We start from the raw sequence: 18,886 nt of genomic DNA, 5'->3' as shown, positions 1-18,886 counted from the left end.
CCACCTCATTACAAATAGCTCAATTTCATTTCTTTTTATGGCTGAATAATATTCCATTGTATATATGTGCCACATCTTCTTTATCCATTCATCCGATGATGGGCACTTAGGTTGATTCCATCTCCTGGCTATTGTAAATAGAGCTGCAATGAACATTTTGGTACATGACTCTTTAAATTTTGGTTTTCTCAGGGTATATGCCCAGTAGTGGGATTGCTGGGTCATATGGTAGTTCTATTTGTAGTTTTTTAAGGAACCTCCATACTGTTCTCCATAGTGGCTGAACCAATTCACATTCCCACAAGCAGTGCAAGAGTGTTTCCCTTTTCTCCACACCTTCTCCAGCATTTATTGTTCCTAGCTTTCTTGATCATGGCCATTCTGACTGGTGTGAGATGATATCTCATTGTAGTTTTGGTTTGCATTTCCCTAATGATTAATGATGTTGAGCATTCTTTCATGTGTTTGTTGGCAGTCTCTATATCTTCTTTGGAGAAATGTCTATTTAGGTCTTCTGCCCATTTTTGGATTGGGTTGTTTGTTTTTTTGTTATTGAGCTGCTTATAAATTTTGAAGATTAATCCTTTGTCAGTTGCTTCATTTGCAACTATTTTCTCCCATTCTGAGGGTTGTCTTTTGGTCTTGTTTATGGTTTCCTTTGCTGTGCAAAAGCTTTGAAGTTTCATTAGGTCCCATTTGTTTATTTCTGTTTTTCTGTCCATTTCTCTAGGAGGTGGGTCAAAAAGGATCTTGCTGTTATTTATGTCACAGAGTGTTCTGCCTATGTTTTCCTCTAAGAGTTTGATAGTTTCTGGCCTTACATTTAGGTCTTTAATCATTTTGAGCTTATTTTTGTGTACAGTGTTAGGGAGAGGAGACAGAATTTGACTCAAAGCCTGAGTGTTATGATTCCTTTTGGCTCCAGTAGAGTCATCTTGGTAGTATGTAGGAACCAAGTGTCACGTTCTGGGTTAATTCGAGCCCTCATTATGATGTACTTGATTGTCACCTCCTCCTACTTCAAACCTGGGCTAAATTTCTGCACTTTTTTCTTGGATAGAGATGCTAAAGAACAAGTCTTTCTTTTTCACCTGTATTTGAAGTCCTGACATTCTTTGATATCTTATCAGTACCCACATTTCATTTTTAAATTTGTACCTGGCTCCTTGGAGATATCATGCAAAGAGATAGAGGAGGGAAGAGAGTATCACCATGGCTCCTTCCCCACCCACGCCCAGATCTGCCCTTCATTTCCCCTTCAAAGCTGCCCTGGATGGTATAACAAAAATACCATAGACTACGTGGCCTATTAACAGAAACTTATTTCTCATAATTTTGGAGGCTCGGAAGTTCAAGGTCAATTGTCTGGTGACAGCCTTTTTCCTGGTTCATAGACGGACCTTTAGTCACTGTGTCCTCATATGGCAGAAGGGGCAAGCTAGCTTCCCAGTTATATATAAGGACACTAATCCCAATCATGAGGACTCTGCCACCCTGACCTAATCACCTCCCAAAGACCCAACCTCTTAATACCATCACCTTGTGGGTTAGGATTTCATCATACGAATTTTGGAGAGACGCAGATATTCCATCCATAGCAGACTCAAGAAAAGGAAGAGTGCATCCAAGAATCAGATGTTTCTGATCAGCTTTTGCAAAAACGTGGGGCATCCAAACCACCAGAAATTAGTTCTAGACTCAAGAAAATCAACCAAAATTATGTCAATTACATTCTTCATGTTTGCCATAGCTAACATTTTTGTTTTAGTAGATTTGATTTATTACAAAAAGCTGGAAAACCTAGTGTAATTGGACATAAAGCACATTCATACCTACTTTTTAGGAGTGAGGAGGGGAGGCCATGTGGTATTTTGGAGGAGCCTTGGGTTGGGAGTGAAATGAGCCTGGCACTGTGACCTTCCTTCAACATATCCCTTCATCTTAGGGTCCTCAATTGGGAGGGGGGGTGCGCTCAATGACCCAGGGACCCTCCAGCTCTGAAATTCTGGGGCCCTAAAGTTCCTACACTAGATGATTGCAGAGGTCTATATGATTGCAGCTTGTCTTTCAAGATCATTCAGTGTCCAAATGATAAAATGAATGACAAGTTCTTGGCCAGGAAGGTGGTCCCACATTAAAACATTGCAGGGGACAAAGAAGCTCTGCTTCACAATGACAAGGTTTGTAAGGACTTTGGGGGCCTAAAAGGGGGTGAGGTGCACCAGGTCCAGATGCCTTACAGGTGACACGTATGTGTTCTTCTGCTATTCCAGCATTTCCGTTGATTTGCCTGAGGTCACATAGCTAGTTAGTGGCAGAGATGAGATTAATGGCAGAAGGGAAGAGGATTAACATGTGCTGATCCCCTGGTCTCTCCCAGGTACTGTGCATCCTGAGACTGCCTGAGAGTTACTATCCCCAGTTTACAGATGAACACCTCCCACATAGCCTACATATATCACGTGGTCTTTTTGTTTGTTTGGTTGGGTTTTTTTGTGGTATGTGGGCCTCTCACTGTTGTGGCCTCTCCCTCTGTGGAGCACAGGCTCCGGATGCGCAGGCCCAGCGGCCATGGCTCACGGGCCCAGCCGCTCCGCGGCATGTGGGATCTTCCCGGACCAGGGCACGGACCCGTGTCCCCTGCATTGGCAGGCAGACTCTCAACCACTGCGCCACCAGGGAAGCCCTTTCACGTGTTTTATTAGTGGCTTTTGTTGAGGGTGACAGTTTCAATATTCTTAATGCACCCACCCAGCCTCATATCTCAGGCTCGGTGAATGTTTTTATGGATGTCTCTTCCCACTCCCATCGCTTCGGGGTCTTCTTGGGGATTCGTAGCACGCACTGCACTCCATGAGCTTTGCCCCATTTGCTCATTCGTGTGGGCATCTGTGTGACTGAACAACGTGGAGGTAAAAGTGATTCTTTTTTTCTACATATATAAATTGTAGAAACAGCAACAGCAACAAATATACTAGGAACCATTCTTTTTAAGTAGAAGTCCAAATCACTTGAAATCTTCACCTTCCCCCAGTTTGACCCTGGCCCAATATTTTAGCATAAATAAATTATATTTTTACAGAGATACGTAAGTGCTGGCATTGCATTTTATCCAGCATCATGCCACACTGAAGGGACTCTCCAGTGGGAAGAGGTGGCATTCCTGAGTGCTGAACTGAGTGGTCCTTTTGAGGGGGTTAAAGAAGAATCAAACCCCACCGAGTTGAGAGCTAGGCAGGTGCAAGCGATCCTCTGAGCTTTGCTCCTTGTGAACTGGAGATGAGATGTTATTACCAATCAATAAAACTGAACTCAAGGATGGCCTATTTTCAGATGCCTCCTGGGTGTTCATTTTAATTCTCTGACAGCAGAGATTGCATTAAAGTGGGCTCACCTTCATGCAGGAATCTTGCACAGTGCCCTTCACAGACAAGAATAAGAAATTGAGTTGCCTCCAAGAAATATTTTTCTGGCTGGAGAGGCAACTTCTGGACTAATAAATCCAACTCAAGCCCCTCCAATGGAAACCTGACACTTATTCTGGGGCAAACCATCCAGACGAGGCACAAGTGGAAATAGTATAAGTTGCACGTGCAGGGCTTCCCTGGTGGCGCAGTGGTTGAGAGTCCGCCTGCTGATGCAGGGGACACGGGTTTGTGCCCCGGTCCGGGAAGATCCCACATGCCGCAGAGCGGCTGGGCCCGTAAGCCATGGCCGCTGAGCCTGCGCGTCTGGAGCCTGTGCTCCGCAATGGGATGAGGCCACAGCAGTGAGAGGCCCACGTACCGCAAAAAAAAAAAAGAAAAGAAAAGAAACAAGATGCACGTGCAAAGAAGCTGAACCAATTCTCATAATGCTAGGCCACAAATGGACAGGCTGCTGCCACTCCTCCCATTCACTAGATAAAGGAAAATAAAAATGAGTTGATTGCTCCAGAGACCTCCCAATAGGTGCTAACTGCCCCCTGGAACTGTTCTATCTGTAGGTGTTCTGATAGCCAGACCTCCAGATTCCAACCTTCAGTATTGATAATGAGTCCAAGAAGGTAGTTGTCCATTTGTCATGTGTTGTCACGTACAGTAACATCTTACCCCTCTCTCTCTCTCTCTCTCTCTCTCTCACTCATAAAGTTATCCCCAAAATTCTGTTGGATCACTGCAGAGTTTTATTTTTAGTTCTGCCCCACCTTCACAAAGATTCGAGGCTGCTTGCAAAAATACATCTGATATAAAAGGATAAAATGACTAGTTTGAGAAAATTCAGCAAAGGATGGAAAGGAAAGGAAGAGAGTAAGAGTAGAGTAAGGTGAGTGCAGGTTCCAGTGCTGTGATTGCTGGACAGGGTTACAGATTTGGCTCTGAACTCCCTAGTGCCAAAAAATAAAGAGTATCATTTCCCTGGTGCACGAATTTCTCAGTTTCTCGGAGGAAGCCTGACTTTTCCCAGTGCTGAGATGTGAAAGATTTTTCTCCCTTGATTCCTCCTAAAGAGGACACTGGATCAGCCAGGATAAGGTTCTACTGTGAGCAACCAAAACCCCAAAATAACAACAGCTTAAGTAAGATAGAATTTTATGTCTCTCCCAAGTCTTTTTTTTTTTTTTTTTTTTGCTGTATGTGGGCCTCTCACTGTTGTGGCCTCTCCCGTTGTGGAGCACATGCTCCGGACACACAGGCTCAGCAGCCATGGCTCACGGGCCCAGCCGCTCCGCAGCATGTGGGATCTTCCCGGACAGGGGCACGAACCAGTGTCCCCTGCATCGGCAGGCGGACTCTCAACCACTGCGCCACCAGGGAAGCCCTCTCCCAAGTCTTTTTAGGCAGCCCGGAGCTAGAATGGCTCTTGATGGGTGTCAGAGGTCAGATCCTTTTATACTATTTCTCCACCTCATGGTCTAAGATAGCTGTTCAAGCTCTGGCCAAAATGTCCCCATTCCTGGCAGCCAGAAGGAGGAAGGAGTGAGGAAGGATACACCTCCACCCTTTAAAGATACATCCCAGAAGTTGCAGAGAATACTTCCCATTCCATCTCATTGGCCAGAACTTCATCCCATGACCACACCTTGTTACAAGGAAGGCTAGAAATAGTCTTTACTCCAGACCCAGGTAAAAGTAGGCCTTCTATCACTAAAGCACAAGGGCAGCATATTAGCAAAATACCACAGGCTGGGTGGCTTAAACCACCGAAATTTATTTCCTCATGGTTCCGGAGGCTGGATATCCAAGATCAAGGGGTCTACAGGGTGTTTTCCTCTGAGGCCCCTCTCCTTGCAGATGGCTGCCTTCTTGCTGTGTCCTCCCATGGCCTTTCCTCCGTGTATGCACATCCCTGGTGTCTCTCCATGAGTCCTAATATCCTATTCTTATGAGGACACCAGTCGTATTGGGTTAAGACCCGCCCTAATGTCCTCATTTTAACTTAATCACCTCTTTAAGGGCCCTATCTCCAGTCACAGCTAAGGTCCTGGGGGTTGGGTCTTCAAAATATGAGTTTGGGGAGACACAATTCAATCCATAACAGGCAGAATAGATACTAGAGAACACACAGAAGCTGTTGCCAGCATCCCCGTAACTAGATAAAGAATAAATTCTTTGGAGCCATTTGTTCTGTCTCTCCTTTGAAATCCAAGTCTCCTTCAAATCAAGAGTCCCAGAACTTAGTGCAATGCCTTCTACCTAAAAAGAACTCAGTGAATACTTGCAGGTGGTCATGGTCACCACCCAAGGAATCCCAGCTCGAGCAGAGAAGGGCAGCCAGGGTTCCTGATTCTCCGCTACCTGCTCTTCCCACCAGGCTGCACTGACTCCTTCAAGATCCGACAACCAGAATGTGGAAACTTACAGTCATATGTCTTAGGCTCAGATTTTCCATGTCAGAGATTACAAGGCCCTAAAGCAGTCATTGGTGCCCTGGTTTTACAAAATTCTAGGGATTCTGTGGAGACCCCGGTAGATCTCAAACTACCTTAAGCTATCACGAGACATTTGAATTTTTTCAGGATTGTTTTGCCTTGTTTTTTTTCTATAGACATGCTCAGAAGCTTTAGGAGGTAAGGTTGGATTGTTGCAAGGTCAAAGCCAGGATGCCGCAACTCCAGGAAAAGCTGGAAAATCAGTGCCCAGCCTCTCCCGGGGCCGAGACAAATGAGCATGCCAGCAGCCCCAGCTTGGGCAAAGGCAAATCGAGCCCCCAGACTTGGAACAGAATTTTTTTCCTCCAACCAGCTTGCAAGCTGTTGCCCGCTGAACCAGAGTGAGATTGCACTCGGCAAAAAGACAAAGAGAATTTCCCCTAAAATATGCTGACAACCTTGCTCCCCAGGCACCTCTAGAATCCTCCGAAGGGTTCTGGGCTCCTGTACTTCTCTATAGCAAGATTTGTCCCCAAGAGGCCGTGAAGTCCCCACGGAGAGCACTGTTTGTACAGCCTGAGACCCAATCTCTTCTCCTCGTCCGTTTCTGCCCTAGCAACAGCAACCTCAAATGCAGCTTTTGGAAGCCGTACAATATAGCTAATTGTTTGCGTTGGACCAGTAGTATGTTTAGAGCTTATGCATCTAAACAGACAATTATTTTCTGCTGTATTCTAGGGGCACTGCCTGCCTGGTGACTTTGGCAGATTGAGAAAGGAGCTAATCCGTAGGTTATAAGCAGAAGGGTTATTGATGAAATGTCACCATCTGTTGGTGTCATTAAAATGATATGAGTCATAAAGAGTTGCTTTTTTCTCTGAAAAAAGTTTAGCTTAGAGTTTAGAGAGAAGTTGCTCGATTGCAGATGGCAGTAGGGGACCTGACTGGGGGGAGTGTCAACTCTGGAAGGTGGAGGAGCCTTGATGAACTCATCAGATCAGCTTGATGGGTCTTCAAGGAAGTGCTGGCATCCTCTATCTGAATAAAACCACCTACCTTGCATGAGACAGGGTACTTATTAGGCATACTGCAAATTCTCAACTCTCCCATGGTCCTCCCTATTCCTGAGGCATCTACCAGGTGGGGAGGGGAAAGTCATTCATTTGGATTAAACAAGAAAGATCGTATCTGGGAGGGAACAGCTAAAATGCACCCGTCTCCTAATCTTCACTGGTCTGATTACACAGAGATTATTCATGTAGTCAACTGACAGCTTGGGACGCTGGTGAGCCCAGCAGGGAGTGATACTCTCAACATCCGCTACATCTTCTGGGAGGACGATGAGTTGGCTCAGAAGACCCACCCTCAAGCTTCTGTCAGGGATGTGAGCCCTTGGGATAAGTAAAGGAAGCAGTGGATGAACCCGCATGAACTACATAGCAAAGGAAACAGCTTTTGGTTTTGTTGACTTCCTGTTTTCACTTTCACTGATTTATTTTTTTTTCCTCACAAACATTTTTTTTATACAGCATGTTCTTACTAGTTATCTATTTTATACATAGTAGTGTATACATGTCAATCCCAATCTCCCAATTCATCCCACCACCACCCCACCCCCGCTTTCCTTCCTTGGTGTGCATACATTTGTTCTCTACATCTGTGTCTCTATTTTTGCCTTGAAAACCGGTTCATCTGTACCATTTTTCTAGATTCCACATATATGCGTTAATATACGATATGTTTTTCTCTTTCTGACTTGCTTCATTCTGTATGACAGTCTCTATGTCCATCCACATCTCTACAAATGACCCCATTTCGTTCCCTTTTATGGCTGAGTAATATTCCATTGTATATATGTACCACATCGTCTTTATCCATTCGTCTGTTGATGGACATTTAGGTTGCTTCCATGTCCTGGCTACTGTAAATAGTGCTGCAGTGAACATTGGGGTGCATGTGTCTTTTTGAATTATGGTTTTCTCTGGGTATATGCCCAGTAGTGGGATTGCTGGATCATATGGTAATTCAATTTTTAGTTTTTTAAGGAGCCTCCATACTGTTCTCCATAGTGGCTGTATCAATTTACATTCCCACCAACAGTGCAAGAGGGTTCCCTTTTCTCCACACCCTCTCCAGCATTTGTTGTTTGTAGATTTTCTGCTGATGCCCATTCTAACTGGTGTGAGGTGATACCTCATTGTAGTTTTGATTTGTGTTTCTCTAATAATTAGTGATGTTGAGCAGCTTTTCATGTGCTTCTTGGCCATCTGTGTGTCTTCTTTGGAGAAATGTTTGTTTAGGTCTCCTGCCCATTTTTTGATTGGGTTGTTTGTTTTTTTAATATTGAGCTGCGTGAGCTGTTTATATATTTTGGAGATTAATCTTTTGTCCATTGATTCATTTGCAAATATTTTCTCCCATTCTAGGGTTGTCTTTTCGTATTGTTTATAGTTTCCTTTGCTGTGCAAAAGATTGTAAGTTTCATTATGTTCCATTTGTTTATTTTTGTTTTTATTTCCATTACTCTAGGAGGGGGGTCAAAAAAGATCTTGCTGTGATTTATGTCAAAAAGTGTTCTTCCTTTGTTTTCTCTAAGAGTTTTATAGTGTCTGGTCTTACATTTAGGTCTTTAATCCATTCTGAGTTTACTTTTGCATATGGTGTTAGGTAGTGTTCTAATTTCATTCTTTGACATGCAGCTGACCAGTTTTCCCAGCACCCCGTATTGAAGAGCTGTCTTTTCTCCATTGTATATCCTTGCCTCCTTTGTCATAGATTAGTTGAACTTTATTGATTTCTGCCCTAATGTTTATTATTTCTTTTCTTCTGCTTACTTTGGATTTAATTTGCTCTTCTTTTTCTAGTTTCCTAAGGTGGAAATGTAGATTACTGATTTTAGATCTTCCTTCTTTTCCAACATATTGCATAGCAAAGAGATGGGGAGCATAAGAAGTATATTTAATGAGGATCCAGACAACCCGAATAAACTGCGCTGACTTCCTAATTCTGCCTTATTCCCTAATCCTCTTATTTCCCTCATATTTGGTGTTTAAAATTCGTTCACCCACTGCCAAGGACATACATGAAAGAGAAAGAACCTTTTTCAGCATGGCTTAAGATTAGCTTTTTTAAATAATTTTTTTTTTAATTTTAACTTCTTGAGAGAAAGTGGGGGTGATTGTGTAAACCACTACAAATCCTTTTGGCAGTACTAGGGTGTAAATTATAAATAATAAACATAACATGGGCTTTCCTGGTGGCGCAATGGTTGAGAGTCCGCCTGCCGATGCAAGGGACACGGGTTCATGCCCCGGTCCGGGAAGATCCCACATGCCACGGAGTGGCTGGCCCATGGCCACTGAGCCTGTGCTCCGCAATGGGAGAGGCCACAACAGTGAGAGGCCCGCGTACCGCAAAAAATTAAAAAAATAACATGCAGCAAGTCGGGCCTCACACCCAGCCCTGCCTCTAGTCTTATCCTTTTCCTCTAAGACAACTTGCCCAAGCCTGGCCCACTTACCACCTCCCTAGGGAGAGAAGTGCTGGGGGGATTCAGTGCTGCTTGAAATAGCACAGGATGCTGGAAGCAAGAGCCATGGGTGGGGGGCAGGGGGGAGGGCAGGAGCTGTATGAAGCCTGTGTGGGTTATTTATATGGTCTCAAAAGGAAGCATCCATGGAAATGTTCCTATTGATATTTTTAGACCTGACGCTTGGTCCTGCTGCTGCACTTTCATTTTTAAACAAGCAGAGAAGGGAGTGATTGATGCTGTCTGCAGTGCTGTTTCGGAGGCTTGGAGGGCCCATCTGACAGGCTAATGGTCATCCTGCCAGGCCCTGATCCACCTTCTGTCCCTTCTAGCTCTGGGACCTCAGAAGCTGCTGACCTCAGCAGGCAGCGAATAATACGCTGGCCGCTTGCTGCCAGGTCAGAAACTCTGAAGTTTACCCCCTGGCTCTGCAGCCCTGTGTGCTCGACCCCCACAGGTTTAGCATCCTCTACTTCCATACTCTGTTTCTCTGTGAATGCACATATATGTTTGCATAATAAGCCTTTGGCCGGAAATAAAATGGTTTAGAATTTAACGAGGTGATTAAGCAGGTTAGAAACTCACAACCACACAATAATCCATGAACTTAACTATCCCAGGGTCACTGAAGGGAGTTGAGTATTGTTACTGACTGATTTCTGTGGTTACTTTCATTTGCCCACACCAAATCAGTGTTCTAAACAAATGATTTTTAATTATTTTAATTTTAAAAAATGTATTCCCAAGGATTCTGAATCCTGTGGCTTTCTCCTCAAGAAGAGAGAAGAAAGTTGGCATTGGGATCTTTTGCTCTGCAGGTATGGCTTCTCCTAAGTTCATGGATCAGAGTCCACTCCAGTTGGATCAATTCAGGAAAGTGAGAAGCTGGAGAGTGTTCAGGGAAAGGAAAGGAAGTTCTTAAATTCTCATGGCTGAGCAATGCATTGTTTGTTCCTGGGATTCAGACTATGACAAGGTGGGGTTCTCTTACAAACCTAAAAATTACATGGATGAAGCAGCTGAGATGACCCAAGAAAACTCCTAATGAGATCCGGAACTTCTCTCCTTGCTTTGTGGCCTGCAGATGTTATTGTCTTTTTTGTTCATATTCTCTCTCTCTCTTTCTACAACAGACCACAGAGACGGGTGAAGACGAGGAGGACCAGCCTCTCAGCCTGGCCTGGCCTTCCGATACCCACAAGCAAGTCACGTTCCTGGTTGTTTTCCCCATAGTGTTTCCTCTCTGGATTACCTTACCTGATGTTCGCAAACCTGTGAGTAAAGCATTTTTTTTTTTTTTGAAATGAATTTCTTGTAAAAAGTGCAGCATATAGCAGTATGCATAGCCTGCTTCTACTTGTCTTAAAAGGAAAAGGGGGTGACGTATACACATGTATATTCATATATATGTGCCTGAAATTTCTCTGGACAAATACACAATAATAGTGATGGTTCTGGCTGTTGAAACTACGTAATGAACAACCCCAAAACTTAGTGGTATGAAATGACAACCATTTTATTCTGCTCGTGGATCCTGTGGATCCGTAATTCAAATGGACACGCTGGGGATGGCTGGTCTCTGCTCCACAGTGTTTGGGGCCTCAGCTGGGAAGACTCAAGTGGCTGGGGGCTGGAATCATCTGGAGATGTCCTGGCTCATGTTTCTGGCACCTGGGCAGAGATGATTCAAATTCTGGGCTCAGCTGGGATTGTCTACTGGAGAGCCTAACGTGGCCGCTCTACGTGACTAGGGTTTTCTCACAGTATGGAGGCATCGGGATAGTTAGATGTCTTACATAAGAGATCAGGACTCCAAGAGTGAGTGTTCTAGCAACACAAGGAGAAGCTACATTGTCTCTGATGGCCTAGTCTCAGCAGTCACAGAGTCACCTCCACTGAACCCTACTACTCAAAGCAGTCATAAGTCTGTCTTGATTAAAGGGGAGGAGATAAGAAGTCTCCCTAGAATATATCGGTGTCCTATAGCATATGACACCCTTGATGGCAGCAGTTTCAGAGAACTTGTGACCATGGTTTAAAACCACTACAGTGATTGTCTCTGCAAAGGGGAACTGAAGGTCTGAGGCAGAAGGGTGACTCACATTTTGTTGAATATTTGTGTACACGAATTATTCATTCGATTCAAAAAATAATTTCCAGAAATGCATTCGTCTGGTGTAAATGCCTGTATGTCTGATCTGCTCCCACCAGTATTATCATTACCATAATCAATATTATTATCTGCCGCTATTATGTACTGGATGCTGTGAACACAATACCATCTTATAATCAGCAAAGTACAATCTGAATGTAGATCAAATCAAAAGAACATCTTTTCCCAGTAGTGTCAAACTGGGTTCCTGGGCCACTGTCCCAAAGGGTGAAAGAACTAATGAGAGATAAGGAGAAACAGCTCTACTTTTTATTATGGCCCTATACACACACATACTCATTCAACAAAAGTGTGTACCTACTACGTATCATGCTCTATCCTTGGTATACTCCATAAATTCTATTGTAAATCTCAGAAAACATCTAGTATGGGCATATGTGTATATATATATATATATATATATATATATATATGCCTGCACTATATATATATAATTATATATATATATATATATATATATATATATATACACACACACACACACATATAATTGGCATAAGTAGAAAGAAACTTAGGCAAAAAGAGTTAACTAGCTGAAGCCTGGTCACTTCCTAGGTCATAGAGCTGAGATTCAGACCCAGGCCCGTGTGACCACACAGCTTGGGCTCTTCCTCATATTTCTTTTGTTTTTTTTTTGGTGGTACGCGGGCCTCTCACTGCTGTGGCCTCTCCCATTGTGGAGCACAGGCTCCGGACGCGCAGGCTCAGTGGCCATGGCTCACAGGCCCAGCCGCTCTGCGGCATGTGGGATCTTCCCGGACCGGGGCACGAACCCGTGTCCCTTGCATCGGCAGGCGGACTCTCAACCACTGCGCCACCAGGGAAGCCCCTCTTCCTCATATTTCTTGACGCCAGAAGGTAGAAATCTGAAAACATTATTTCTAAAAGCATTTGGAATAGAATACTGTGGTAACATCCAGCATAATGTAGCATCCCTCTTCAAGAGCCCTGTAATGATCACACCTTCCTCCCTTGAAAAAGACTGGAGAAAAATCCTGTCTCGTTACCCTGACCTAGAAATAATCCAACCTGATAGAGAGCCTTGTCTTGTCAAGTACAGGCCAGGAATGACCCCTCATTTAAGGACTCCTGACATTAGACGATTCCTAGGAAAGGGTGAATGTAGCAGGTGTGGCTCACTTAAGGTGCTCTACTAGGTTTCTTTGTTCAAGATGCTGTTACAGAGCATCTGCTGTATGCAAAGGCCTGGCTTCCGGGAAACCTGCAGCCAAATAGCTGGAATGCGTTCAGTTTCTTCTTGGCTCCCATCACACTGACATTTCTGAGATGTGTGTGCTCACATGCACTCACTCACTCATTCTCTCTGTCTCTCTCTTTCTGTCGCCATTGCTCTGCTGTTTAGTCCAATGCTTTTGCTTAGCTCAGGGAGGAAAATGAGGGAGACAGACAGGGTTTTCTAAATCCCCACAGCAGGCCTAGAGTGATATGGCCCAGAGTAGAGGGGCCTGGTTCACTGATAAGACTGACTGATGTTATCAAATAGATAACTAACAAGGACCTGCTGTATAGCACAGGGAACTATACTCAATATCTTGTAATAACCTATAAGGGAAGAGAATCTGAAGGAGAATACATATAATATATATTGGTTTGGCCAAAAATTTCGTTCGGTTAGTGAATACATTGTTCAATAAAATTCTTGGTGAAAATGAAAAATGTGTCTTTTATTTTCACTTAAAGCTGAACGAACTTTTTGACTAACCCAATATATAACTGAATTGCTGTACTGTACACCTGAAACTAACACAATATTATAAATCAACTATACCTCAATTTTAAAATTTTAATAATAATTTTAAAAATAAATTTTTAGGGCTTCCCTGGTGGCGCAGTGGTTGAGAGTCCGCCTGCCGATGCAGGGGACACGGGTTCGTGCCCCGGTCTGGGAAGATCCCACATGCCGCGGAGCGGCTGGGCCCGTGAGCCATGGCCGCTGAGCCTCCGCGTCCAGAGCCTGTGCTCTGCAACGGGAGAGGCCACAGCAGTGAGAGGCCTGCGTACCGCAAAAAAAATAAATAAATAAATTTTTAACGAATGAGTGATTGATGTCAGCACACAACTGCTGAAGCCATCAGGAAGATGTGCAGGAATGGGAGGAAGCTGCCTATGACTCAAGGCCCTAGAATCTCAGGGTTGCATGGGACTCTTAGAGCAAAGGCTGGCAAAGTGTTCGTCCCCTCCGTGATCTGATCTGATAGGTCAAGGAAACTGTTAGGGAACATCAGAGTTCTCAACCTGTAACTCCTAGACAGCAAACAGGATTCCACCATGGCTGTAGTTACCTGGATCGAAACAGAGGCTGATACTCTTATCCTGAGGGGTTCAAAGCAAGCAAGTACAGCTGAACATGATGTCCCCCCTGTAGTACTGCTGACTGGTCATTCGCTGAGCAGCATCCCGTGGGAGCCAGCCCCTGCAGTGTGCACTGGGGTAGCCAATGGGGCTTTTCCTCACTGCACCCCCAAGGGCCATCCCTGGATGGACTGGATTTTTTTCTGTTTCTTTCTGAGTATACCATGTGCTGTTCCAAGCAGAAATGAGACTCCTAGGTAGAACACTGGGTGTTTCTAGATTTCCTCGGCAAATATTTACTGAGCACCTATTATATGCCAGGCATCAGGCTTATGCCCTAAAAGAGATATAAAGACACATCAGTCACAATTCCCATTTTTAAGATGCTCTAAACTCAGTAGAGGAAACAAAGCATGACCACATAGAACTACAGGGCAAGATTGCACAGCTGTACTAGTGAGAGCAGCTAGACTCGAACCCAAGTCTCCTGACTCTGGAGCGTTCTCACGCTACCATTTACTACAGTGGCTTTTCCCACACGATTCATGAGCTGTGCAATCATGGGAAAGTCACTTCTCAACTCTGGACCCCATATTTCCTCCTCTGTGAAATACAGGCGTGGAGAAAGCTCTCTAGATTCCCTGCCAGCGGTGATATTCTGTGATTCAGGAAAGCATAAAGAGATAACTATCAGTACAATATTGCTAATTTAAGGTGACCATATATCCCCGTTTGCCTGAGATAGTCCGAGTTTACTCTCAAAACATGCTGGTTTGAGTTATATGGTCATTCTTTGCGTACGTGAAATGCTGAACGAAAGCATGCCGATTGATACAAAGGCCAGTAAGTGGCTTCTTACTCATGCGCAGCTCAGGAGAGTTTCATTAGGTTTGATCTTGTGTCAGTTAGCTCTTGCTGTGTAACACACCACTCCAAAACTTAGTGGCTTAAAACAACAAGCATTTTTTGGGCCCATAATTCTATGAGTTGGTGATTTAGGTGGGGCTCAGCCTGACAGTTCTGCTACTTATACGGCTGAGGGCTGGTTGGTGTAGGCGTGTGTCAGCTGGAACACCTTGTCTCTGTTCCACTGGTCTTGTATCCTTAAGCAGGCTAGCCTGGGCTTATTCACATGATGGAGTAGTGAATGTAGTGAAAATGAAAGCCACAAAGCCACAAAGACCTAGTTCAGAATCTGCACACTGTCATTTCCACCACATTCTATTAGTCAATGCAAGGCATAAGGCCAGCCTAGATTCAGAGGCTTGGGAAATAGACCTCATCTCTTCATGGGAGGAATTGCAAAGTGATGCGGTCATTTTTGCAGTCTACCATTGTCCTCATGTCCTGCCACATGGGCCTCTTGAAAAATTACCTAGGGAGAGGAGAGACAGAAGAGAAAACTATCAATTAATAGACACTTGCTACTCCTCAGAGCCTGGCAGCTCTGCCTCCTGAGGAGTTTTTGAATTACCCGTGGAGATGAGCATCCCAAACCTTGACAATAATTACAATGACAACACGATTTTTTTTTAACATCTTTATTGGGGTATAACTGCTTTACAATGGTGTGTTAGTTTCTGCTTTATAACAAAGTGAATCAGTTATACATATACATATGTTCCCATATCTCTTCCCTCTTGCATCTCCCTCCCTCCCACCCTCCCTATCCCACCCCTCCAGGTGGTCACAAAGCACCGAGCTGATATCCCTGTGTTATGTGGCTGCTTCCCACTAGCTATCTACCTTACGTTTGTTAGTGTATATATGTCCATGCCTCTCTCTCGCTTTGTCACAGCTCACCTTTCCCCCTCCCCATATCCTCAAGTCCATTCTCCAGTAGGTCTGTGTCTTTATTCCTGTCTTACCCCTAGGTTCTTCATGGCATTTACTTTTTCTTAAATTCCATATATATGTGTTAGCATACGGTATTTGTCTTTCTCTTTCTGACTTACTTCACTCTGTATGACAGACTCTAGGTCTATCCACCTCATTACAAATAGCTAAATTTCATTTAATTTTATGGCTAAGTAATATTCCATTGTATGTATGTGCCACACCTTCTTTATCCATTCATCCGATGATGGACACTTAGGTTGTTTCCATCTCCGGGCTATTGTAAAGGAGCTGCAATGAACATTTTGGTACATGACTCTTTTTGAATTTTGGTTTGCTCAGGGTATATGCCCAGTAGTGGGATTGCTGGGTCATATGGTAGTCTGTAGTTTTTTAAGGAACCTCCATACTGTTCTCCATAGTGGCTGAACCAATTCACATTCCCACCAGCAGTGTAAGAGTGTTCCCTTTTCTCTACACCCTCTCCAGCATTTATTGTTTCTAGATTGTTTGATAATGGCCATTTTGACTGGTGTGAGATGATATCTCATTGTAGTTTTGATTTGCATTTCTCTAATGATCAATGATGTTGAGCATTCTTTCATGTGCTTGTTGGCAGTCTCTATATCTTCTTTGGAGAAATGTCTGTTTAGGTCTTCTGCCCATTTTTGGATTGGGTTGTTTGTTTTTTTGTTATTGAGCTGCGTGTAAATTTTGGAAATTAATCCTTTGTCAGTTGCTTCATTTGCAACTATTTTCTCCCATTCTGAGGGTTGTCTTTTGCTCTTGTTTATGGTTTCCTTTGCTGTGCAAAAGCTTTGAAGTTTCATTTGGTCCCATTTGTTTATTTTTGTTTTTATGTCCATTTGTCTAGGAGGTGGGTTAAAAAGGATCTTGCTGTGATTTATGTCATAGAATGTTCTGCCTATGTTTTCCTCTAAGAGTTTGATAGTTTCTGGCCTTACATTTGGGTCTTTAATCCATTTTGAGCTTATTTTTGTGTATGGTGTTAGGGAGTGATCTAATCTCATACTTCTACATGTACCTGTCCTGTTTTCCCAGCACCACTTATTGAAGAGGCTGTCCTTTCTCCACTGTACATTCCTGCCTCCTTTATCAAAGATAAGGTGACCATATGTGCGTGGGTTTATCTCTGGGCTTTCTATCCTGTTCCATTGATCTATATTTCTGTTTTTGTGCCAGTACCATACTGTCTTGATTACTGTAGCTTTGTAGTATAGTCTGAAGTCAGGGAGTCTGATTCCTCCAGCTCCGTTTTACGTTCTTAAGATTGCTTTGGCTATTCGGGGTCTTTTGTGTTTCCATAAAAATTGTGAAATTTTTTGTTCTAGTTCTGTGAAAAATGCCAGTGGTAATTTGATAGGGATTGCATTGAATCTGTAGATTGCTTTGGGTAGTAGAGTCATTTTCACAATGTTGATTCTTCTAATCCAAGAACATGGTATATCTCTCCATCTATTTGTATCATCTTTAATTTCTTTCATCAGTGTCTTATAATTTTCTGCATACAGGTCTTTTGTCTCCTTAGGTAGGTTTATTCCTAGATGTTTTATTCTTTTTGTTGCAATGGTAAATGGGAGTGTTTTCTTTGATTTCACTTTCAGAGTTTTCATCATTAGTGTATAGGAATGCAAGAGATTTCTGTACATTAATTTTGTATCCTACAAATTTACCGAATTCATTGATTAGCTCTAGTAGTTTTCTGGTAGCATCTTTAGGATTCTCTATGTATAGTATCATGTCATCTGCAAACAGTGACAGCTTTACTTCTTCTTTTCTGATTTGGATTCCTTTTATTACTGTTTCTTCTCTGATTGCTGTGACTAAAATTTCCAAAACTATATTGAATAAGAGTGGTGAGAGTGGGCAACCTTGTCTTGTTCCTGATCTTAGTGGAAATGCTTTCAGTTTTTCACCATCCAGGATGATCTTGGCTGTGGGTTTGTCATATATGGCCTTTATTATGTTGAGGAAAGTTCCCTCTATGCCTACTTTCTGCAGGGTTTTTATCATAAATGGGTGTTGAATTTTCTCAAAAGCTTTCTCTGCACCTATTGAGATGATCATATGGTTTTTCTCCTTCAATTTGTTAATATGGTTTATCACATTGATAGATTTGCGTATATTGAAGAATCTTTGCATTCCTGGAATAAACCCCACTTGATCATGGTGTGTGATCCTTTTAATGTGCTGTTGGATTCTGTTTGCTAGTATTTTGTTGAGAATTTTTGCATCTATGTTCATCAGTGACATTGGCCTGTAGTTTTCTCTGTGACATCCTTGTCTGGTTTTGGTATCAAGGTGATGCTGGCCTCGTAGAATGAATTTGGGAGTGTTCCACCCTCTGCTATATTTTGGAAGACTTTGAGAAGGATAGGTGTTAGCTCTTCTCTAAATGTTTGATAGAATTTGCCTTGTGAAGCCATCTGGTCCTGGGCTTTTGTTTGTTGGAAGATTTTTAATCACAGTTTCAATTTCAGTGCTTGTGACTGGTTTGTTCATATTTTCTATTTCTTCCTGATTCCGTCTTGGCAGGTTGTGCATTTCTAAGAATTGTCCATTTCTTCCAGGTTGTCCATTTTATTGGCATAAAGTTGCTTGTAGTAATCTCTCATGAGCTTTTGTATTTCTGCAGTGTCAGTTGTTACTTCTCCTTTTTCATTTCTAATTCTATTGATTTGAGTCTTCTCCCTTTTTTTCTTGATGAGTCTGGCTAATGGTTTATCTATTTTGTTTATCTTCTCAAAGAACCAGCTTGTAGTTTTATTGATCTTTGCTATTGTTTCCTTCATTTCTTTTTCATTTATTTCTGATCTGATTTTTATGATTTCTTTCCTTCTGCTAACTTTGGGGTTTTTTCTTCTTCTTTCTCTAATTGCTTTAGGTGCAAGGTTAGGTTGTTTATTCGAGAGGTTTCCTGTTTCTTAAGGTGGGCTTGTATTGCTATAAACTTCCCTCTTAGAACTGCTTTTGCTGCATCCCATAGGTTTTGGGTCGTCGTGTCTCCATTGTCATTTGTTTCTAGGTATTTTTTTATTTCCTCTTTGATTTCCTCAGTGATCACTTCTTTATTAAGTAGTGTATTGTTTAGCCTCCATGTGTTTGTATTTTTTACAGATCTTTTCATGTAATTGATATCTAGTCTCATGGCATTGTGGTTGGA

The 18,886-nt window shown here is 42.9% G+C and overlaps 1 protein-coding gene across 3 annotated transcripts in view; it reads left to right on the top strand.

The window, feature by feature from the left end:
* The window catches only part of SLC24A2 (solute carrier family 24 member 2), a 241,757-nt gene that overhangs the window by 204,155 nt on the left and 18,716 nt on the right, over positions 1 to 18,886 (top strand). For 2 of the 3 annotated variants that reach the window (XM_032635591.1, XM_032635592.1), the window contains one exon: positions 10,523 to 10,654. In XM_032635591.1, the coding sequence (XP_032491482.1) occupies positions 10,523 to 10,654 (132 nt within the window). Of the gene's footprint in view, positions 1 to 10,513; positions 10,655 to 18,886 lie in introns of all 3 variants that reach the window. The other variant, XM_032635590.1, reaches the window with a different exon arrangement.

This window comes from Phocoena sinus, chromosome 6 (genome assembly GCF_008692025.1).
Source record: "Phocoena sinus isolate mPhoSin1 chromosome 6, mPhoSin1.pri, whole genome shotgun sequence".
Lineage (NCBI taxonomy): Eukaryota > Metazoa > Chordata > Mammalia > Artiodactyla > Phocoenidae > Phocoena > Phocoena sinus.
The sequence above is the reverse complement of the archived record's forward strand: the minus strand, read 5'-3'. Positions and strand labels throughout refer to the sequence as shown.